Here is a 24,600-nt window from a genome sequence, read left to right on the forward strand (position 1 = left end):
CGAGGTACGTACCGAACCGTGACCTAGAAACCGAGGTACGTACTGAACCGTGACCTAAAAATCGAGGTACGTACCGAACCGTGACCTAGAAATCGAGGTACGTACCGAACCGTGACCTAAAAATCGAGGTACGTACCGAACCGTGACCTAGAAATCGAGGTACGTACCGAACCGTGACCTAAAAATCGAGGTACATACTGAACCGTGACCTAAAAACCGAGGTACGTACCGAACCGTGACCTAAAAAACCGAGGTACATACTGAACCTGTGACCTAAAAACCGAGGTACATTCTGAACCGTGACCTAAAAACCGAGGTACATACTGAACCTGTGACCTAAAAACCGAGGTACGTACCGAACCGTGACCTAGAAGTCGAGGTACGTACCGAACCGTGACCTAGAAATCGAGGTACGTACCGAACCGTGACCTAGAAACCGAGGTACGTACTGAACCGTGACCTAAAAATCGAGGTACGTACCGAACCGTGACCTAGAAATCGAGGTACGTACCGAACCGTGACCTAAAAATCGAGGTACATACTGAACCTGTGACCTAAAAACCGAGGTACATACTGAACCGTGACCTAAAAACCGAGGTACGTACCGAACCGTGACCTAAAAACCGAGGTACATACTGAACCTGTGACCTAAAAACCGAGGTACATACTGAACCGTGACCTAAAAACCGAGGTACATACTGAACCTGTGACCTAAAAACCGAGGTACATACTGAACCGTGACCTAAAAACCGAGGTACGTACCGAACCGTGACCTAGAAACCGAGGTACGTACCGAACCGTGACCTAGAAGTCGAGGTACGTACCGAACCGTGACCTAGAAATCGAGGTACGTACCGAACCGTGACCTAGAAACCGAGGTGCGTACCGAGCCGTGACCTAGAAATCGAGGTACGTACTGAACCTGTGACCTAAAAACCGAGGTACGTACCGAACCGTGACCTAGAAACCGAGGTGCGTACCGAGCCGTGACCTAAAAACCGAGGCACGTACCGAACCGTGACCTAGACGTCGAGGTACGTACCGAACCGTGACCTAGAAACCGAGGTACGTACCGAACCGTGACCTAGAAATCGAGGTACGTACCGAACCGTGACCTAGAAACCGAGGTACGTACCGAACCGTGACCTAGAAACCGAGGTACGTACTGAACCTGTGACCTAAAAACCGAGGTACGTACCGAACCGTGACCTAGAAACCGAGGTACGTACCGAACCGTGACCTAGAAATCGAGGTACGTACCGAACCGTGACCTAGAAATCGAGGTACGTACCGAACCGTGACCTAGAAACCGAGGTACGTACCGAACCGTGACCTAGAAACCGAGGCACGTACCGAACCGTGACCTAGACGTCGAGGTACGTACCGAACCGTGACCTAGAAACCGAGGTACGTACCGAACCGTGACCTAGAAATCGAGGTACGTACCGAACCGTGACCTAGAAACCGAGGTACGTACCGAACCGTGACCTAAAAACCGAGGTACGTACTGAACCTGTGACCTAAAAACCGAGGTACGTACCGAACCGTGACCTAAAAACAGAGGTACGTACCGAACCGTGACCTAAAAACCGAGGTACATACTGAACCGTGACCTAAAAACCGAGGTACATACTGAACCGTGACCTAAAAACCGAGGTACATACTGAACCTGTGACCTAAAAACCGAGGTACGTACCGAACCGTGACCTAAAAACAGAGGTACGTACCGAACCGTGACCTAAAAACCGAGGTACGTACCGAACCGTGACCTAAAAACCGAGGTACGTACTGAACCGTGACCTAAAAACAGAGGTACATACTGAACCTGTGACCTAATAACCGAGGTACATACCGAACCGTGACCTAAAAACCGAGGTACATACTGAACCTGTGACCTAAAAACAGAGGTACGTACTGAACCTGTGACCTAAAAACCGAGGTACATACTGAACCGTGACCTAAAAACCGAGGTACATACTGAACCGTGACCTAAAAACAGAGGTACGTACCGAACCGAAATGTTTGTGAACCGTTACTCCCCTAGCAACAACAAAAACCATACTCTGCATAATTCACTCTGATCCTTTACCTCCTGACACTCGGCTTATTTTCTCCTTCATGTTTTTAAATGAAAGATATAGTAACCGGTTAATACAGCTCATAAACATTGATCTTTAATATACAATTCACTTAATTTATGAACATAACGCATTTACATTCATAAACCTGGGAAGTGCTTTTGTTAATATTTCTTTATTTCATTATACTAAGACGACTGTTTCTTAAAGAATGGGATGTCTTCTGCTAGTTTTGTTTTTAATCTTATTAAAGGTCACTTCTTAAATAAAATCCCCTGAACTAATAATGGTTTAACATCGATCAAGTTTATTTTCTAGAGTAAAAATATTAAACTGGTTCCCATTCATTTCATGTTTTCAAAGATAATGAAACAGAAGGCAGATATTATGATGATACACAATAAAGAACAACAGAGCAGTCATGTTGAGCTACACATTTCAAACCTGAACATCTGATTGGATTAGAAATGGATTTTTCTCATCATGTGTTCTTTATTCAGACTGAGGTACTGCAGTCTGACAGAGATCAGCTGTGCTGCTCTGGCCTCAGCTCTGAAGTCCAACCCCTCCCATCTGAGAGAGCTGGACCTGAGTTACAACAATCTGCAGGATTCAGGAGTGGAGCTGCTGAGAGATCTTCTGGAGAGTCCACTCTGCAGACTGCAGACTCTCAGGTCAGTGAGGGGTCGACTCAGTATCTGCTGGATCAGCAGTATTGGGGTGGGGGGGGGGGTGTGATGTTACCCACTGCAGTTTCCTTCTTTTGTTCAGTCTTCCACAGACAATCTAAGGTAAGCTGAAAATGCAGAGCCTCATTTTAGTTAGTGAGCACATCTCCAACAGACAGATGGGGTTTTACAGAAGAGTGTTACCGTCTGTTTGTTTTCCTCTCAGGTTTTTTGTCTCCAGATGAATCTCTGGTTATTTCCTGTAATGCAGCTGAGAGCTGAGGGCAGTCAGTCGTAGAGTTTCAGAGAAGATATGATGGGATGTAAAGCATTGGATCAGTCAGGACTCTGAAGCTGACTAACTCAAAGAACAAACACTGATTTTAGACTTGATCCAAAACTGTTGGATTTGTTCTTCCCTACAGGATCAATAGGGAGACGATCACAGCCAAGATCCAGAAGAACTGTGAGTACTGAAACCAGATCCTCCTTTCCTCAAGCTACTAAACTCTGATCTTTAAAGTCCTCATAGGGAAACAGAAACATTTTTAATCCCGTTCTTGTTTTTCTGTCTGCAATCCTTGTGGCTGCTCTCTCTCTTTGTTCATGTTTTATTCTTTTTATTCCTCCTCTTTCTCCTCCTCTCAGGGGACTCTGATGTGGAACAGGAAGTGGAGACAGACAGAAAGGTGAGAGGTTGTACAGTGTGAAGTATTGAGGTTTCACCCCTGAATAAAATGGAGTTATTGCTCTTTGTTTTTCCGGGATTCCAGACAAATGTGCAAGCTCAGGTTTTATCTGCTGACAGTTTATATTGGAGACGTAAAGAGCAGCGTGGAGGCATTTCTGAAGCAGCTGATGGAGCTTCCTGTTGAAGCAGCTATCCTCAATGTTAAATGATATATTTTACATATTAAAAACAATCGTACTTAAAGTTGTTCTTAAAAGGGAAGATTTGTTACCATAACTGGTTTATATCTTCCCTGTTTGTCTCTCAGGTCTGAGAGGGTTACCTGCTGACCCGTGTCCATCTCAACCAGTGTCTGCAGGCATCCCATAATCCTGCGTTTGGGTGTTTCCTGCATTAGGGTGGGATAACGTTCTCCGTGTGATCAAAGCTCTGGGTTCTCTGGGTTCTCTTGGAAACGCCCTCCGACGACAAAGTCAGAAGAAGGAATATTTTTCACCTCTTGATGTTTTTCACTCCGGGTTAGGGTTCGGGCTCCATGTCCAATCAAAAGCTTCCATTGGTTTAAAACCAGCTCTGCCTGGTGTCTTTGAAATGGTGCTGATAAAGGATGCAATAACAGTTTATGTGCAATATATGAACAGAAATATGACATCATTAATAACTGCAATATTTATCTGGCTCCATATCTCACTACAGGATGTGTATTTTGTAAACTGTGTGTTTTTCTTTATCTTAATATTTTTTAATGCATATTCTCTTTTGTAAATCTGTCTTTGGCTCTGTTGTTGCTGTAGCACATTTAATTGTCCCCTCTGTGGGACCAATAAAGGGATTCTGATTCTGATTTGAAATGAATAATAAATAAATATCAATCGAAAACATCCAACGCTTCTCCTACTGAGACAACATGCCTGTGTCACTCCTGAGGGGACTGACACTGTGAATAATGTGTGACATCCTGATGGTAAACCCTGCTCACATTCAGCAGGTTTTTCAGAGCCCATATTGAGCATAAAAGGCACATATCTGTTGAGAAAAAAGTGCCAACATTCCTTCCCTGGACGTTTGAGAGCCCTTGTTCTGGACTCAAACACATTATTTTAAATGCTCACTGTAACATTCTGGGTCACTAGGGGGCTCACATGACTGAAGCACTGCAGGTTAAACGCCATGTTGCATGACTATTGCTAACCCTAAAGACAATACAGGGACAAGGCGGAGTCGAACTACAAGGGCTCCAACGCCAGAAATATGTGGTCTGGACTAAAAACAATAACAGACTACAAAAGCACAACGAGTGGTGCTGAGGAAGTGTCTGCATCTCTCCCAGATGAACTGAACACATTTTATGCACGCTTTGAGAAGCCCCCGGCTGTGGAGGCACCAAAGGCCCAGGATCCCTGCTCACTGGTTTTAACCAGTGCAGATGTGTGTAGATCTCTGAAAAGGATCAACGCACACAGGGCTCCTGGACCTGATGGCATCCCTGGCCGTGCTCTCAAGGTGTGTGCAGTTCAGCTGGCAGATGTGTTCACAGACATTTTCAATAGGTCCCTGCTCCAGTCTGTAGTCCCCACATGTTTTAAAGAGTCCATCATTGTCCCTGTCCCCAAAAAGACAAAACCCATCTGCCTCAATGACTACCGCCCAGTTGCACTCACCTCCATCATCATGAAGTGCTTTGAGCGGTTAGTCAAAACTTTTATCACCTCCTCCCTCCCTGACTCACTGGACCCCCTGCAGTTTGCCTACAGAGCAAACAGGTCCACGGATGATGCCATCTCCCTCACCCTCCACACTGCCCTCTCCCACCTGGACCAGAGGAACACTTATGTGAGAATGCTGTTCATTGACTACAGTTCAGCATTCAACACCATTGTGCCCTCCAAGCTCATCATTAAGCTCAGGGACCTTGGGCTCAACAGCGCCCTCTGTGACTGGATCATGAGCTTCCTGACGGGCAGATCCCAGGCAGTGCGGATGGGGAACATCACATCCTCCACCTTGACCCTCAACACCGGAGCCCCTCAGGGTTGTGTGCTCAGCCCTCTCCTCTACTCCCTGTTCACGCACGACTGCGTGGCCACACACAGCTCCAACACCATCATCAAGTTTGCTGACGACACGACCGTCATCGGCCTGATCACAGGCGGCGACGAGACGGCGTACAGAGAGGAGGTCAGAGCCCTGACATCTTGGTGCCAGGACAACAACCTCCATCTCAACGTCAGCAAAACAAAGGAGCTGATTGTGGACTACAGGAAGAGGCAGAGAGAGGCACACACACCCATCACCATCGACGGGACTTCTGTGGAGAGAGTCAGCAGCTTCAGGTTCCTCGGGGTAAACATCAGTGAGGACCTGACATGGACACATCACACCAGGGTCATATCCAAGACGGCTCGACAGCGGCTCTTCTTCCTCCGCAGGCTGCGGAAGTTCAACATGGACTCCAGGATACTCTGCAACTTCTACAGGTGCACCATCGAGAGTATCCTGACTGGCTGCATCACCGCCTGGTACGGCAGTTGCACCGCCCTCAACCGTAAGACACTACAGAGGGTGGTGAAAACTGCTCAGCACATCACCAGGACGGAGCTGCCATCCATGGAGGACCTCTACACCCAGCGGTGTAGGAAGAAGGCCGGTAGGATATTAAAGGACCCCCATCACCCCAGCAACTATCTGTTCTGTCTGCTGCCGTCTGGCAGACGGTACCGCAGCATCCGGACCAAGACCACCAGACTCAGAGACAGTTTTATACCACAGGCTATAAGACTGCTGAACTCCTGAGCTGTGTGAATGTCTACTCACATCTGTTTATAGTACACACATACATATATCTATATATATTATACACATCTGCCATACATATCTGTTTATAGTACACATATCTATATATTATACATATCTGCCATATACATCTGTTATACATAATATATGCATCTGCCCATACCTCCTCATTCAACAGTGTAAAGTATTTAAATACTCTCAATGTATTCCACATATGTATATATTTCACATCCTCAAATCTTTATTGTTGTTATTGTAAATATTCTTCTCTCTTTTTCACTATTTTATTTATCTTTTGCACCATGTATGTTGAGTTGTTGGAGGAGCATCGGACATAAGATTTTCATTGCCAACATATACGCTGTATCTGCTGTGCATATGACCAATAAAACCTTGAAACCTTGAAACCTTGAAACCCTGCTCCTCTTTCATCTTCACTGCTAGATTTTCTGCTGCTTGAGCGCCATCTACAGCGCACTGTGTATATCAGGAAAGATGTTTGCACAGGGACACTATGCATAAATAAATATCTTTGATACTCGGTCCAATTATTGCCCTGTATTCCTAAATGTATCTATGTCATTGAATACTCTAATGTATTGTAGAATAAAATGTATTTACTTTTCTTATTGTCTAACTTATTTATATCAACAGTTATTTTATTATTTCCTTTCCTTATCTGATTCGATCATTTATTTTTGAATTGTTTTTATATATTCATGTCGTTTTCCATCCTCCATGGGAAAGCATCCCCTTTCTCCCTTCATCACCTGAATATATATATATATATATATCAAAACATATGGTTGGACAGGGAAACTCCCATGGTGGTGTACATAGATATTTATTGGGCTGCATTGTAAACTAAAATGTGCTATTCTGTATTGTTAAACACCAACACCTGTGGCCTGAGAAACTGTAAAAGTAAAACGCATTTGGAAGTTGATATCACACCCCTTAAAGGGGGACAGTCTGCCATAAAGGAGGGCTCGTCCGGGATTTGAACCCGGGACCTCTCGCACCCTAAGCGAGAATCATACCCCTAGACCAACGAGCCACGCACATCTCCAAATAACTACCAGACCAATCCATCACTTTTACATGCCACGTCGCATGACTTCTGCTGCTCCCCTTTTAACTTCATAGGTATACTTTCCGGTGTTTGAGCGCCCTCTAGAGGCGCTAAGTCAACCCTGCAGAAGTAGCCTCATACTGAACCCTCTTCATCTCATCTCAGGGAGGGAATGTATGGAGGACAGATACTGACACCAATATAAATAAATAAATACATACATAAATGAAGTTTAATGAATATATTCTTATTGTTTTTATTATCAACTTGATTTTTGTATTTATGATTCGTTAATTTATTTATTTCCATATATTTATTATTTTCACTATTTCTATTTATTTTAAAACTTTCATTTTCTGCCCAGCACCCCATGGTTAGCACATTTAACCAGATAACCCTTTACATTTTCTCTCTTCCTCATAATATCAAAACATATGTTTGCACAAGGAAACTCTTGAGGTGAAAGAATGGTGAACATGATATTGATGACATTAAACGTATTGGATGTCCATCTAGAGCTGCCATTTCATTTAGAAATACTCATTTTACATATTTGGCTCAGTAGTCTTAACACGTAGTAAAATGAAATCCTACGTGACAAGTGAGCAAGTCTGTATTTATAATATTCCAACGTCGGAAAAGAGGAACAAGATGTAAAATATGATTGAATGAGTTCAGTAAATAGGAGTTAGTCATATATTATGTTGCATTTATGGAGGAGCTTGGGACTTAACATTTTACACTACAGAATCTGTGCATATGAAAATAAAGTCTCTTGAACCCTTGACTATCTAAAGGAGTAACGTTTTTCTGTCTTACCCATCAGAGGGGCCAAAAACCGGGCTCGTCCGGGATTTGAACCCGGGACCTCTCGCACCCTAAGCGAGAATCATGCCCCTAGACCAACGAGCCATGCAGAATTTTGTAGGCTGACTGTTTTTGGATCTAAACATTGCCACGTTGTCCAAACTTCTTGCAGCTTTCCAGACTTCTTCAGATAAACTTTTGGACCGGCAGTGTCATCTGGTGGACGTTTGCAGTACTGCAGCCACAACACAAGGACAACTCATCCTGACGGTTTCCTGTTGCTATTTCCACCTGTTTGATGCATGAAAATATCCCAAAATAACTTAGACACACCTTATAGTCACCAGTATATTATACAATAATGCATTCATACTGGAATTGCTTTCTCAGCCAGTCAGACATTGAATTTGTATTTGATTGTTACACTGTTTTTTTCTTTTAATGATTATTAATAATTGGTCACGATTTATGTTTGAATATTTTATAAACCCCTTTATTTTATTTGACTTAATGGTAACACACCTTTTTGATAGGATTCTTTTTTAGTGTTCATACTTTTTGTTTTTAATGTATTATTTATTTCTACTATTATTTTTTCATATGTTTTTTTGGGAAATTAGTTACTGGAATGAAATTAAGCCTTTGAGCGTGATTATTTTTGTTGAATTAAATGCATTTTATTTATTCATTTACTTATGAATATGCAACAATATTGATCTTCAGCCTGGTGTCACACACTGTACATATTAATTATTGCATGACTTAATTGAGTTACTAAACTAAAGCAATTTAGTGGGGTGGGGGGGATTTAGTTCAGATTTCTGTCCATGGCTCAAAAAATGACTGAAATCACACCTTTGAAGAAGAGAGAAATCCATCTGCTTATAAAAACACACCTTCAGATATCTGTCCGAATGCAACGAAACATGACATATACATAACGGCCACATCTACAGTATGACATTAATCCCAGTTTTATTCATATATAATATTATATCTTAGTCTCCCGTTTCCTTTACATAAAGTCAACAATAAGAAAAGGCAACATGCATGTGATAGCAGCACATTCAAAACACAAAGAGAACATTGAACACTGGAGACATGTTTACCTTCAACCTCCCCAAAAAAAACCAGATGAATGTGTTAGAGGTAGTGCTCGAATCTTACCACAGAATAAAAAAGGCGATGAGATGTATTATATTCTAAGTGTTTTGCTGCATTTTATTGAAGCACAGGCAGCAGTTTTTCCTTCTGAAATACAGAACCTGGCTTCATAATGAGTATTAAATATCATATTGCAGCACATTTTACTTTAAGGGGCTTTATTGTTGCATCTGATATACCGATGCCACTACACGCCACCTTTACAATTATTTAATACCTTTTAAATCTTAAACACTGGCGCAGCGAACACTTTATCGAGTCAGCAATGCAGAGAGGGCTGCTTCTTCCTCCGATGTGATGCCGAACGAGCACAATAAGGTTCAAAATGTTGAAGTAAACGTGGCATTCCTGTGCAATAACTTTCTCGTACACACACAAATCCCAATGACTGCCATATGTACGGGCGGATTCCCCGTACACAGAATTTAAAGTGCGTTTCCTCTCATGTTGGAAATCCTTTTTCTTTTTTTTTACACAAAGTGTCCATGGTCATTATATTGCTAGCATCATATGTAATTTGCATTAGGAAGAAAGCAAATTAAAGGTCTTTTATGAAGGGAAATCTAAACTTTGCTTTTTGCATTTCTATGTCTCTCTCATAGTCACGTGTCCAGAGTACCTGAGGTGACTGCTTCACAAAAGCCTCAGTCTGTCGGCATTCTCCAGAATAACCCTGCGAGTAACAATGGTAACAAGAACAATGTGCAACTTATAAACATGGAGCGAGAGTTTGTGGGCCGTTTCAAATCTTACTTTTGGTTATTTATATATCTGTTTATATCACAAAACGACTTGGAGAGAAAACACCAGTTACACTTGAAACGGACAGAGAGGCTGATGCTGCTGCGCGGGCTTTTAAAAGAGTTCATTTAGGAGATGTAAAATGTCTTTTAAAAAAGGCTTTTAAAGGGGATGGGGGGTGGGGGTACAGAAGTCAGACAGGCCCATGGCTGGAAGGGGCTGATGGGAGAAGTAGAGGGGGTGCAGTTATAGGACCTTCTGGAGGATGGCGTTGGGCACTTCCAGAGTCTCATCCTTCACCAGGACGATGTCGTAAGAGTCTAGATATTTGTCCAGCCGCTCCTCCACCTGCAGAGGGACACCGGAAATGGAAATATTGGAATGAACGCATTCATGTGGTTGCTTTGTAAAGAGTCTTTGAGCTCCTGTGAAAGCGCTTGATAAACAAAACGCATTTTTATTCTACTAATTATAAATAAATAAATGATTTAACCAAAGCTGATAATCAAAAAGATGATAAATAAATATATTTTATATAATCTGTGGTACGTTTATACTTTGATACATTTTTTCTATTATTTTATTTATTTATTTATTAATTTATTAATCCATCCATCCATCTTCTCCCGCTTTTCCGTCAGGGTCGCGGAGGTAACAGCTCCAGCAGAGAGCCCCAAACTTTCCTTTCCCTGGCCACATCAACCAGCTCTGACTGGGGGATTCCAAGGCGCTCCCAGGCCAGTGAAGAGATATAATCCCTCCACCTGGTCCTAGGTCTACCCCTCAGTCTCTTCCCAGCTGGACGTGCCTGGAACACCTCCCTAGGGAGGCGCCCAGGTGGCATCCTCACTAGGTGCCCGAACCACCTCAACTGGCTCCTTTCAACGCGAAGGAGCAGCGGTTCTACTCCGAGTCCCTCCCGGATGACTGAACTTCTCACCCTATCCCTAAGGGAGATGCCAGCCACCCTGCGGAGAAATCCCATTTCGGCCGCTTGTATCTATTTATTAGTCATTTATTGTATTATCTTATTAATTCTTTCATTCAATCAGTCCTGTATTCAGTGTCTTCCTTTCTGCTACGGGCCTCATCAACAAGGCCTGGGTCCCCCACCGACAGTGACCCTTTATCCCCCCCCCCCACAAACATTAATGCACGTCACAGCTTGTTCTTTTGTAAACTGTAAGTCCTATGTTGCACATTTCTTGTCCACAATACCTCGTTTGAAATCAGCAGCTTCAAGTACGGTATACAGTAGGATATAACTGGCTGCTAAAACATATAGTGAATATGTTTACTTACTTTTCTACTCAAGTTTTATCTCCTGTCTCCTTTGCGGTAACAGTGACTCCATGAATCTCCAGGTAGTTGTGCAATGGAGATCGAGTGGAAAAATAGGGCCAACATCCGGCCGACACGTTCGGTCTAACGCAATCAATTATATTAAAACTAATGCTAATTATAAAACGCTCATGATGCATGTTGCAGGAAAACTGAGAACTCCATGAACAGAGTTTAAAGGAGGTGTTTGGTACAGTTGGCCTGTAACCGTGGAATTAGATTGGGTAACGAGAGAGATGTTCCGCTTGTTTCAGTATCCGTGGCCATGCGTCTGTACCTTGTCGTTGAGGAAGCCGATCTTGAGGATGTTCTCCACGTTGGGCGCTCCGTCGGCCATGCTGAGGTCCCCCAGCGAGTCCCCCATGAGGATGATGTTGCTGGACTCCTTCACCTGTTTGAAGTACTCCGTGTTCCGCAGGGCGCCGTCGTGTTTGTTGTACACGTGGATCAGCTCGCCTTTGAAACCCTTCAGGACACCCTGGGGAAGGAGGAGCACATCAAACTAGTGGGTCAACATCAGGCTCTTTTAGTCATAAGGATAAAGAAGAAGAGAAGAGACTGGACCAAGCCCCCCCCCCCCCCAAGAAGTATGACGGTATTTGAAAAATATTTAACAAATGGTGGTCACGCAACCTCTCTGTCAGTCATGTGACGTCATTGGGGAGCAAAATGAGCTGTTGAATTAGCTTAAAGACGAATCCAGAGGTATGCTCCCTCCTCTTTTTATGTTTCTGGCCTTGATGGAAGGATTGGAGGCGGGAAGGCGGGTTTAAGGCTGGAAGGCGGGGTTTAAGGCTGGAAGGCTGGCCTCAAAAGTGGGAGGCGGGCTGGGAAGATCCGGGTGTCATTTTGGCTCAATACGCCTCTGGTGAACTTTCATAGGGACCATATCCACTTTCTCTTTATACTTCCATGGAGGGAGGGGGGGGGACTTACGTTTTCATCAAAGTCCATGAAGTTGGAGACGACCTTGACGTTGGGGTGGTAGACTCCGGCTTGGTGGATGATCTCCTCCAACACGTCGCCCAGGCCGGCGGAGAAGATGAAGACGGGCACCTCATGCTGCTGCAGGTGGTCGAAGAACTGCTCGTAGCCTTCCCTGAAAGTAAGCGGGCAGAGGAAGGCATGTGTTGAGGCATCCGTTGTTCTGTTATTTCTGGTGAACAAGGCTTTAAATGCAAGGTTTCTAACGTGTGCAGTATTGCATCCCGCTGCATTACATAGAAGGCATGGTCTATAAACACTGGGACACTCGCAGTGGAGAGCTGTTTCTATGAAATAAACCACAAATAACTATAAATATCACATAAAAAAAGCAAGTGAAGTCGGTAGAAAATCTGTGCTTTAAGTGTATTTGAGCAGATTAACGCATGGCTACACAAAGCATCAGAGAGCACTCATAGATAGATGGTACTTTATTGATCCCAATAAAATAAAATAGCATTTAAAAAGAAAGTAAAAATGTACATTTGGGACTAAAAATGTACACAAAATATAAAGAAAACCAAAATATATAGCAGGATATCATATGTACAATAAGTGTGAAAGGTGTGGAATATGAAATGGAATAAATGTACAGTATGGTTTAAGTCACAGGGAAGCAAATACGTTAAATTACTAAGTTAGATTCAGGTTAAAGAGTCAGTCAAATGTTTCCTGAAACTTGTCTTGAAAAAAGGAAAAGGTATAAAACAGCCTTAAGTAAATAAAGCAAGTGCCCACAATGCAACAGTAGCCCTATAGTGTGCAGGAGAGCTTTAAAGAGGGGTACCTGAGAGCAGCATCAGACTCCCTCACCACCTCAGGCAGTTTGTCTTTCTCTAGCCGCTGCTCCACAAGGAGTGTGTGAGACTTGAAATACCTGCGCACACACACACACACACACACACACACACACACACACACACAAAGGATAAAATACAAAGATTTCTAAAAACATAATGAGTAAGAAGTAAGAAATATGCAAGTATATATTGCAGCTGGTGAGAAGAAAAAAACGTGTGTGTGTGTGTGTGTGTGTGTGTGTGTGTGTGTGTGTGTGTGTGTGTGTGTGTGTGTGTGTGTGTGTGTGTGTGTGTGTGTGTGTGTTGTGTGTGTGTGTCTCACCACTCCACCATGAACGGGTATTTCTCCTCCATGGTGAGGTGGGGGTCGATCTCGATGGGGTAATATTTATTCTTCAGCTGCAGCAGCTTCTGTCTGCAGTCCTCCGTCACCAGCTTGCAGTTATCGATGATGTCTGCACCAGGGAGGAGCGAGACGCCGTTAGAGTCAGTGTGTCAAACAGAGCAGGGGGGGGGGGGGGAGCATGGAAGCCCAGTGCAAAAAACCAGCAGCGTTACAACAACCCAAATAAAAAGGAGACATTTAGCACATTTCAGATACAGAGGGATTTCAAAGTAAGCATGAAAACATAACATAAGTAACGGAAAATAATTCATGGAAGAGATGGAAGCAAGTCGGTAATACAGTTGGGTCGAGCTGTAAAATAATCAAGTGTAATTATATGACCTCTGGAAAAAGCATCAAAAGGTTTTGCGCCTCGATTTAAAATGAGAGGTGTTATGGAGGTTAATATGGACCTACATAAGCTGCTCTTTATTGGCTAAAACAGTCATATTGTTTTAAAAGGCCTCTTAAAATAATACTTATGCTCTCTGTGTACTTACTGTGGCACGTCGGGCAGCGTTTTCCGTTGACAGCGAACTTGCTTAACGTCATGTCGAAGTCTGTGATGACCTGCAACAGAGACGAGGACATTCTGTTCACCGGAAACAGAAGCTCTGCGTATTCTCTGCCAGTCTACGGACCCAAGTCGTACACACTTGACACTTGAGTGCATGATTTGAATCAGAAATGGGGTGAAGAAAGGTGCCTGATCACAGGGAAAGGTGTGTTCAAGATTATCGATTCCCTAAAATGCCATTTCCTGATTGCGTCAATGTTTTAAAACACCAGGGCAACATTTATTTACACTAAACTTGCACACATGAACACTCTTTATTAAATATATTTCTCAGTCCTCAGTGACTTCTTCAAAAAGCTCAAGTTATTCAAAACAAAAGCTCGAATTGCGCACAAAACAGGTATATTCATGTGCTTGGCACACCTTTGTCTTGTTGTGTAGGATAACGGTTTACCGGTAGCAATATCTCGTTTGTTTATCAAGAGGTGATGTTGCTACAGCTCCAATACCACCAGGTGGCGCTGTTTGACGCGGCTTCGGGAGTATCTACCTGTAGTTTGGACGCTCCTCCTTTGATGAGGCCGCAGATGATCTGCTCCACCCTCTCGGGGTCCCTCATGTGCACCGTGGTCTTCTCAAACTGAGGCATCTGCAGGGGGAGAGGGGTTAATGGAAGACATCAGTGGAGACTCAAACAGGGAGACTGCAAAACACACGAAAAATCCTGGCTGCTACATACTATTAAATACTGCAGAGTGGAATAAAATACTACTTAGTGTACAACACGTGGACCGCAGACGTAGGATATTCCAGGAATATCTGCAGCTCTGGTATGAGGAGGAGGAGGAGGAGGAGGAGGAGGAGGAGGAGGAGGAGGAGGAGGAATTTGTTTGAAAGCAACTAGGGGTTGATTAGGACTGAGGTTCAGTGTGAACGTGTTTGAATGAATTGATGACATTTTTTCTCCAGCGGATTTGAACACCCACACATTGTACGTGATCGGCTAAGAGGGCGGGACATCTTTAGGATGTTGACCAATCACAACAGAGCCGGCCAATCAGAGCAGACTTGGCTCTGGTTTCAGACAGAGGGTGAGAATGCTGCAGCACAGGCAGTATGAGAAAAATGTAAGCATGGAGACATGTCCCAGGAGAGACACTACATACTGATATACACCTGAACATCAGCAGAGAGGACTCTTTAAAGTAGAGACGCTACATACTGATATACACCTGAAGATCAGCAGGAGAGGACTCTTTAAAGTAGAGACTCTACATACTGATATACACCTGAACATCAGCAGGAGAGGACTCTTTAAAGTAGATACTCTACATACTGATATACACCTGAAGATCAGCAGGAGAGGACTCTTTAAAGTAGAGACACTACATACTGATATACACCTGAACATCAGCAGGAGAGGACTCTTTAAAGTAGAGACACTACATACTGATATACACCTGAACATCAGCAGGAGAGGACTCTTTAAAGTAGAGACACTACATACTGATATACACCTGAAGATCAGCAGGAGAGGACTCTTTAAAGTAGAGACTCTACATACTGATATACACCTGAACATCAGCAGGAGAGGACTCTTTAAAGTAGAGACTCTACATACTGATATACACCTGAACATCAGCAGGAGAGGACTCTTTAAAGTAGATACTCTACATACTGATATACACCTGAAGATCAGCAGGAGAGGACTCTTTAAAGTAGAGACACTACATACTGATATACACCTGAACATCAGCAGGAGAGGACTCTTTAAAGTAGAGACACTACATACTGATATACACCTGAACATCAGCAGGAGAGGACTCTTTAAAGTAGAGACTCTACATACTGATATACACCTGAACATCAGCAGGAGAGGACTCTTTAAAGTAGAGACACTACATACTGATATACAGCTGAACATCAGCAGGAGAGGACTCTTTAAAGTAGAGACACTACATACTGATATACAGCTGAACATCAGCAGGAGAGGACTCTTTAAAGTAGAGACACTACATACTGATATACACCTGAACATCAGCAGGAGAGGACTCTTTAAAGTAGAGACACTACATACTGATATACACCTGAACATCAGCAGGAGAGGACTCTTTAAAGTAGAGACCCTACATACTGATATACACCTGAACATCAGCAGGAGAGGACTCTTTAAAGTAGAGACTCTACATACTGATATACACCTGAACATCAGCAGGAGAGGACTCTTTAAAGTTCGTTCTGATGTAACAACGTTGACAGTTGCGGGTTACACACACTGTGCATGTAATGTGCTGATAAAAGGCAGAGAACGCGAGGACTAAAAACACACGTCCCCCTCCCTGCAAAAATAACACCCCCACCCACCTTCTTATATAATCAGCATCAGAAACACAACACCTAGGAAACAAACTAAAAATACATCCTCTTTCCAGACAACTCTTTAATAAGAATTACACACACGATCTGTAACCTGATATCTGCTGAGTAATGGTTTGTACTCTCGTTTGTGATGCAGTATTGTCTTTGAGAAAGACTTTGTCAAACATCAGCCTGTAGTTTTGCATCTCGTTTCGGTATGAGGAACACATCTGAAAAGGTAGCAGTGTGTTTTACAGGCCGTGATCCTCTGAAGATAGCAAATTGAGGGCAGGATGATTATTATTCAAATCGTTTTTTATTGCAACGTGACGCGCGGAAGATTTCAAAATGCAGGAGGACATTATAAAAAAACAAAACAAACACTGAATGCAATAAAGCCAGATGTGCTGCAGTAGATTCTAGAGCCTGATTATGCCTTCAAATACATTTTGGACAAGTCAAAACAAAAAAAGCCTCAATATCTAGAGTAACACTACAAGCAGCGATAGTGAGGTCAAAGGTCAAAGCATCGGCAACCGGAGGAACGTTTCACCTTTCAGTGCTAGCATTTGTACATTTTATTGTACAGTTAAATAAAAATGACTTCAGCCTGGAGTATAAACAGTTAACACATCCACACACACACAGCTACACACACACACACACACTTACCGCTGGTTTGTTGAGTCAGCTGAAACCAGAGTGAGGAAAAGAGTGTGTTGCCGAGGACGGCTTTTATATCAGCAGCAACAGGCAGGGAGGGGGAGCGTCTCTGGAAATATTTTAGCCAATGTAACTCCTCCCCCTGTGTGGTGACTGACACACACACACACACACACACACACACACACACACACACACACACACACACACACACACACACACACACACACACACACACACACACACACACACACACACACACACACACACACACACACACACACACACACACACAGGAAGAGTGACATTTGGAATCTACCCTTGTACCAGTAATGTGACCTCTGACCCCTAGAAAAAGAAACCTTTAAAATAAATCAGAGGCTCAGAGACTCGTTTCTGCGCAACTACTGCTGAACACACACATTTTAACACACGACAGCCACACGCACACACACACACGAATGATTCATAAAACCCGGAATACCACAGTTGTGCTGCAGTCCATCAAAAGAGCGATGTTGTCTCCAACAGTTTTTGGAAACGCGTATTGTTCTACAACTTTAGAAACACTCGTAGTGGTTTGTGTGGCAGGCTGACATATATTAATGTGTCCTAGCAATCAGAGCACGAAGATATTTGAACCTTTGTGCAACCGTGACGCTGCGCCCCGGGCTCATGTCCCTGCTGTCCTCCGTAATGTTTGTGTTGTTAGTGTAAGACATCGGAGACAGGAACATGAGACGACTTCGTCCTCTCCTTCACTGACCTCGACTGCCTTGCATACCACGACATCCAAAAAAACGAGGTTCCTAACCGTACACAAGCCCGTGGTGAACGCTGGCCTTGCAGAAGATCAGGGAGTGGTTTTTTTTGTGAGGAACTCTCCCCCGATATCTTTCTGTCCCGCTACAATCCTGTCCAAGTTTAGAAAAGGCGAGAGCAGATGATGATGATTTCTGATCACCTAGACCTGCTTCACAAACAGCTGGGATAATTATCAGCGGGTCAGCAGGTGTTTCGTCACGTTTTGGATTTATTTCAGGATCGTTTGACTTCAATGAAATCAGATCAGAGCTGCAACGCTAAAACACAACAGAGCGCTTTCAGATGGATTAATGTTTTGCAACGAGATGCGTGTGCACATTAATGGGACAGCTGTCCACTCAAGCGATACCCACCGGTTTCAGTATCCCCACGGATTCCCTTCGTAGTTTCCCTCCCAATAGAGGCATTTAATGTTATGCATTATTTAAAATAATCTGAAAAGAGATCCAGAACCTATGAGTACAAATCTATGACAGCGTACTAGAGCCATTTTAGGTAAACAATTAACAACATAAGAATCAGGGGTAGGAGGGTAATAGATTTAGGAAATTAAAAGATGTAAAAATCAGAGAACCAATGTTGGTTGTTATCCAAGGTTTAAAAATAATAACACAATAATGGAGACTTTCATGTCAAGGAACCACATTGCTCGACTTGCTCCTGCAAAGCCTCAGGCACTCTTGAGATCCCACCTGAACTACACAAGCCTGAGCAAGGGTTACAGATTGATTGGGTCAAAGGTCATCAAGGACAAAGCGCTGACCCCTGGACAGCAGACAGTGCATGAGCCGTTCTACTCTTCTCATCTGAGGATCCCACCTGAGAGATCCCAGCACTGTTGAAAGGATTACACCTCTGACAAATGACTGTACTCATACTGATAGGACTGCATCTTCTGCTACCAACAACATGCAGGAATGAGTCCTGAAACCTGGAAATGAGTCATCATTTTGGCACCAATAAAAGGTCTGTGGTAAAAAAAAGTTTACAAGATTTTCACGTTTTGTTCTACGACCTAAACGGTGGTTTCCAACAAGTGTCGAAATGAGCAGCATCGTGCCCAACATGAGCTTTAGTCTTAGTGGTGGTGACATGAAGTCATGTGACCGTGCTGTAGTTCCTTTATAGCCCAACATTAGCCCTTTAGTTTAGCGGTGGTGACGTGAAGTCATGTGACCGTGCTGTAGTTCCTTTATAGCCCAACATTAGCCTCCTTTAGTTTAGCGGTGGTGACGTGAAGTCATGTGACCGTGCTGTAGTTCCTTTATAGCCCAACATTAGCTTTATCTTAGCGGTGGAGACGTGAAGTCATGTGACCGTGCTGTAGTTCCTTTATAGCCCAACATTAGCCTCCTTTAGTTTAGCGGTGGTGACGTGAAGTCATGTGACCGTGCTGTAGTTCCTTTATAGCCCAACATTAGCTTTATCTTAGTGGTGGAGACGTGAAGTCATGTGACCGTGCTGTAGTTCCTCTATAGCCCGACGTTAGCTTCTTACCTCTGGTGATTGTATTCACGCCTAAATTATTATAAAGTTGGTGTCAATATGTCAGTATCATAAATAAACATGTTTTTGGCACAGATCATATTTTCTGCAATGTTTGAAAATCCAATGGAAAAATCCCATTGGATCCCCACCCTCTTTATTCCTTACAAACGTGGCCTCCCTATAGTGAGTTAGCAACAATAGCGAGTAACCTACATCTTTTAAAGAGTTTCAAGAGAGAAATTATGAAACTCAAACATGTCGTAGAAAAATGTCCACCCCTAAACCAGGTACCTGCCAGAACACATCTACTCTGAAGGGGATTTCCCTCAGACCCAATAACCCCAGCTCAGTTGGTTTCTCCAACTCTGCTCTTGACCTTTAGGATGGGGGGACGTTTTCCTATCAGCCACTAAGAGAAATTCTAACTCTTAACAAGACTGTTGAATACCTTATACCCACGAGAACATGAATGCCTCCAAGCCGAACCCAGACATGAATCCTTTACTAAGGACGTGAGCCTGGTGAGATGTTAGGACATGTCTGGGTGTTATGAGTGTAGTAACAAGGTCCTCTATCAGTGTCCTGTGGCCCCAACGACACTGAGAACTGCTCTACTTCTTATGGTTATCACAGTCTGTTGCTACTGATAAAGCAGTACGGCCACAACAAGGATGGGGGGGGTTGGCAACATGCAGAAATAACATGGACACAACTCAAGTTCACGTGGAGTTCCTTTTTCCTGTTGAATCAACCAAACTCCCAAAGTACTGATAGATTAGACTGATTGGACGGCTCTAAGGACATGCTATAATCACAAAGATATCTGGCTGTGAGAGCTTTTGAAATTCGACTCCTTTGCAAAGGGGCAGTGTAAATAGTACTATTGATATTGGAATTGTGTCATAATAAAGTGGCCAATAATGCTGAATGATTGCACCAGTATGTCAAACTAAATTGTCTATCTGCATGTTTGAACAAATGTCTTCATAGCTTCTGTTTTCCAAGGGTCAGGGTTAGCTTTCCGAGGAGACACAGAAGACATGAAGCCCTACAGTGAGGCATGAGAGGCTGTGGTGTCTAGTAGCTGAAAGGCTTGCTAAGTCATTAGCATGTTGCTAAAGCTCACCTGTAATATAATCCCGGTCAAAAACTGATGCTAAATGCACTCGTTGCTTTAGTTATTCTAGAGGAAGCATTAGTTCTGAAACATGTGATCTAAACCCAGCACGGGCATCCTGCTGGTCATAGGAAAGAAACCAGTGTGTACTGTACTGTAGATACGGCATAAATACTGCAAAGTCTATACAATATGTTGCTTTGGTCTTATGGTCTCCAGGAGACAGGCTGGTTACTCTCTCCTGTTCAAGTGTGGCTCTCTTCTTCCCTCCAGAGGTCAATAAGATGAGTTAGAGGTAGTTTCAACCTCAACTAACAGGCAACACATCATGATTGCAGCAGGCATCTCGGCTTGATGTAGCACAAAAAGCAACGATGTACCTGGACTATCTATACTATATTCATGGACTAATCTGTAAAACAATCAGAGCAACACACTGGAGGCAGTAACTCAAGGAAATGAACTGACCCTGACACAGTAGGGATCCAGACATGCCCACCTGCTTATTTCTAGTGTCGGTCTAAACAGGAAGTGCCATTATTCATAGTATCGGTGGTTCAGTCCCTGCTGGATCCTGTCAGAGCAAGGTATGAACCCCAGGTTATATGCACTATAGAGAAAATAGAATTAGCTGTGGACCAAGGACTGTAATGTACTGTTCCTATGAATGTATAATATCTGACTTAGGTCTAGGATTAGCCTTTGAGAACAGCATTTCCTAGAAGGACCAGACTTTTTCTAAACTCTTTGGGCTTTAGGATACTCCATACGACGGCTTATATTTTTAAAAACATTTTGTGGGCAGACTCCTACCATGAAACCCTGTTTCACACTTCGCTGACCAGCTCTCGTTTCTTTTTCTTGCCATTCTCCAAAGCAAATAATCATTTTAGGGGTTAAATAATCCTTTGTTCTGTCTATTCTTTGTCCTTTGCCCCTCAAAAACAAAAGAGCAGGCCTGCTGCAAACAGAAACTGCAATGGCATTCCGGAACGAAGGCAAGAATGTGTTCTGCCTAAGTATTTCTGAAATGACACAGCTGGGTGTTTATAGGCCACGAAACTCGCTACGCAGAGGAATGGCCGGGGAAAATGTCTACATGGGACACCAAATGAAAGCCTGAGTGAGTTTCTGTCATGTGGTTCTTGGACTCCTAGGGTTCGGAGCGGATGTTTGTGCTTCTGTGGTGCCAGGAAACATCAAAAGCAGATGGTCACAAGCTTCCAGGCTGAAGGTCGGACAGGAAACGAGCTAACTGTTGTTATTAGGAAGCTGCGGCGGCTACTACTTCCCTCAACTCATCATCGAGTGGAGTTATTTCTTACATCCATGTGCAAATGGTCTGGTGTGCAGTAGGTTATAATCCAGGAGATAATGCTCTTTTCACGTGATGGCTTTGTCTCTCACAACACTAGGAAATCTGCATTTACTGAAAACAAACACATAAGCTTAAAAGAGGACATACTTTCTGCTTCATATCGGTATGTGGAGCCTCTCCTGGGACATGTCTCCATGCTTTAAATTTATTTTTCTCATACCGCCTGTTCTGCAGCACCTCTGTTCACCCTCTGTCTGAAACCAGAGCCCACTCTGCTCTGATTGGTCAGCTGGCTCTCTCTGTTGTGATTGGTCAAGCGCTTAGAGAGGTGCCGCCCCACACAGGACGGACAAGAGAGTGGACTTTTAGAGGTGTCTGTTCGCCTCACTTTTTAGCGTTTAGCATTATCTAGCAATGCAAATGAAACTCTGTCATATTAACGGGGATATAAACAAACACAGCCTTCCCTAGATGTTCTCCTGCTCACTCTTTAGTACATTTGTTTGATGTCAGTTCAGGGGTTGACTTAATTGCTAACAAATATGGACGTCAGTGCAAACAGAAATCCACTCCAATGAGCCTTGCTTAGCTCATTACTGATCCTCCTTCTCTTGGATTACTTTGAGATTTTAATTTAACTTGTTTTCCCAAACAGAAATCAGATTCCAAATCAACAACTCCTAAAAAGACATAAGACGAGGTTAGCTGGGAGGGAAATTACAAGGGATAAAACAAAAGCTTAATCTGCTGGCCACCTAAAATCTATTTTATTTTAAATGACGAGGGGGGAAACTGGCCGAGAGAAATCCTTGTAGGTAGGCGAGCTTGTGACTGATTGTGTGTGTGTGTGTGTGTGTGTGTGTATGTAGACAGTACATACATTAATGCACCTGTAAGGTGGCGCCACATAACTCAAAGGTGAATCATATAGATCCTATTAGAGACACAGGATATACGCACGCCCTGTAATGTATGCGACATTTAAAGTCTAAATACACTTGAAATAAAACAAGTTGTGAATTCATGAAGCACACATCAGAAATCATGTTTTTGAAAACTAAAAAAACAACCTATTTTCAACCTTCTGTTTTGATGAATAAGGGACATCATCTGAGGGATGGTGTTTAAGGTAAATGGAAATGCAAACATACTATAAAAGTCTGCCTGACACGTTCTGAAAAACCAGGTTGAGCATTTTGTAGGTACTAACACAGCGTTGTATTTGTTTCTACGCCAGATTCCTCTGTTCTGCACTTTGTGAGGAATGTTTATATCTGTGCAGAAGCCAGATTCCTGTCGGACGGGTTAGAAAGCGGGACTGAGTGCGTGCTGTCTGTGCTGCTGCAGCTTGCATAACCTGCCTGCTGCCCGCTGAACACCAGACAGGGAGCTGTTCCAGAGGAAGAGCTCCAGAGAGCATCACTGACATACGGGGGGGTCTGCCGGGACACAGAGTAGCTCTTTCTGTGGGAGAACAGCAAACTGATGACCTCTAAAAACAGCTGCTGTTTGAGGAACACCCGCGCATGCGCACAGCATCCTGTAGATACACTACTGTCAAGATAGCAACAATACAGTGACATCTCCGGATGAGATTTTCAGAATAAAAGGCCCATGCGTTGCAATCTCCTGTGGGAGTTAAAGCTTTTTTGTTATCATTTTCTTGTTTTATCATTCTCTACTTTATTCAAATGTGTATAGCTTATTTTTGTAGTAAAGTGTCATACCTGTATCATACATACAATTTTTGGATTCTTACACAAGTAGTTAGTATTAAGATAGAAAACAGGCTGGTTACTCCTGTGGGAGACATGCATGGTTTCACTTTCACACACTGCATTGTCAATTCAAGTAACGTAAAGCAAAGCCCACAATTTCACCGGCAATGGTTTCAAAGCTGCTATTCATTTATAATTACGTTAGTACACAAAATGCAAACAATATATTGCGTTTAAGTATTGCCAGTCCTGTACAACCCGTCCAAATATTTTGCAGTTTTACACAAGCTTATACATACAGCATATATTTATTTTATTATTCTGAGTACTTTCCATAATTCTACTGTACGTAGCTCTTTGCATGATTAATGTAAATACCTTTCTTTATTTTAAAGTAAAATATTGTTTTAATCGTTTTTATTTACATTTTTTAGATTGATTTTCTTACTGTTCTACCTTCTTTAACCGTGTTTATGTATACTCCTTGTACAGCAAGGCAAACTCCTCGTATGTGTAAACATACTTGGCAAAAAACCTGATTCTGACAATCAATTCCATTGAAGGGGTACGCTCTTTTATTTTGAAAGGTTACCACAGCAACTTCCGGTATCTCATTTTTATCTGCCTCTTCCTTTGCGCAGCACGAGTGTCGGTTTGTTTCACTCACCATCTCAATGATCCGTGTTTTCTTGCCCGCTCGCTTCTTCTTGGCCACGATGTACTGGGCCAGAACTACTCCACCGAACAGGGCACAGACGCTGGCGCTGGCCGCGGCCCCGACCTTCACCACGGCCGTCCTGTCCATCAAGGGTCCGCTGTTACTGACCAGAGTCCTCCGTCAATCCCTTCCTACTAGTGCGCTCCCCACAGCCAAAGATCCTCTACGCAGCACCAGACCTCCCACTCTGTAAATCCTCCTACTGGTGCACAGCCACAGCCAAAGATCGTCTATGCAGAACCATTTTTTTACTGATGTCCACGTTGAATTTTTGTCTGTAGATTTTATTCAATAAATTGTCACTTGTTTCCAAATAAATACAAGCAGTGTTTTCACTCAAAGTTAAACCTATAA

At 43.2% G+C, this 24,600-nt stretch overlaps 2 protein-coding genes and 2 non-coding genes across 5 annotated transcripts; 1 reads left to right on the forward strand and 3 right to left on the reverse strand.

The window, feature by feature from the left end:
• The first annotated feature begins 372 nt into the window (after window positions 1-372).
• LOC134862308 (ribonuclease inhibitor-like) lies at window positions 373-4,318 on the forward strand. The gene is made up of 4 exons (XM_063880167.1): window positions 373-2,752; window positions 3,172-3,212; window positions 3,395-3,435; window positions 3,745-4,318. The coding sequence occupies exons 1-4, from the start codon at window positions 2,562-2,564 to the stop codon at window positions 3,748-3,750; spliced, it is 279 nt and encodes a 92-aa protein (XP_063736237.1). The 5' UTR covers window positions 373-2,561; the 3' UTR covers window positions 3,751-4,318.
• A 2,897-nt stretch (window positions 4,319-7,215) lies between these two features.
• On the reverse strand, window positions 7,216-7,287 carry trnap-agg (transfer RNA proline (anticodon AGG)). The gene has a single exon. It is a non-coding gene; the product is annotated as a tRNA-Pro (tRNA).
• An 855-nt stretch (window positions 7,288-8,142) lies between these two features.
• On the reverse strand, window positions 8,143-8,214 carry trnap-agg (transfer RNA proline (anticodon AGG)). The gene has a single exon. It is a non-coding gene; the product is annotated as a tRNA-Pro (tRNA).
• An 853-nt stretch (window positions 8,215-9,067) lies between these two features.
• nt5c3a (5'-nucleotidase, cytosolic IIIA) lies at window positions 9,068-24,409 on the reverse strand. 2 transcript variants are annotated; one of them, XM_063880134.1, is made up of 8 exons: window positions 24,196-24,409; window positions 14,592-14,690; window positions 14,025-14,094; window positions 13,462-13,594; window positions 13,127-13,216; window positions 12,292-12,454; window positions 11,633-11,833; window positions 9,068-10,362 (listed from the first exon to the last, which is right to left on the reverse strand). In XM_063880134.1, the coding sequence occupies exons 1-8, from the start codon at window positions 24,331-24,333 to the stop codon at window positions 10,261-10,263; spliced, it is 996 nt and encodes a 331-aa protein (XP_063736204.1). In that variant the 5' UTR covers window positions 24,334-24,409; the 3' UTR covers window positions 9,068-10,260. The 2 variants fall into 2 exon arrangements, with proteins under 2 accessions (XP_063736204.1, XP_063736206.1); XM_063880136.1 differs by lacking the exon at window positions 24,196-24,409 and adding an exon at window positions 17,072-17,138.
• Between the last annotated feature and the right edge of the window lie 191 nt (window positions 24,410-24,600).

Source organism: Eleginops maclovinus, chromosome 3, assembly GCF_036324505.1.
Source record: "Eleginops maclovinus isolate JMC-PN-2008 ecotype Puerto Natales chromosome 3, JC_Emac_rtc_rv5, whole genome shotgun sequence".
NCBI classification, from domain to species: Eukaryota; Metazoa; Chordata; class Actinopteri; order Perciformes; family Eleginopidae; genus Eleginops; species Eleginops maclovinus.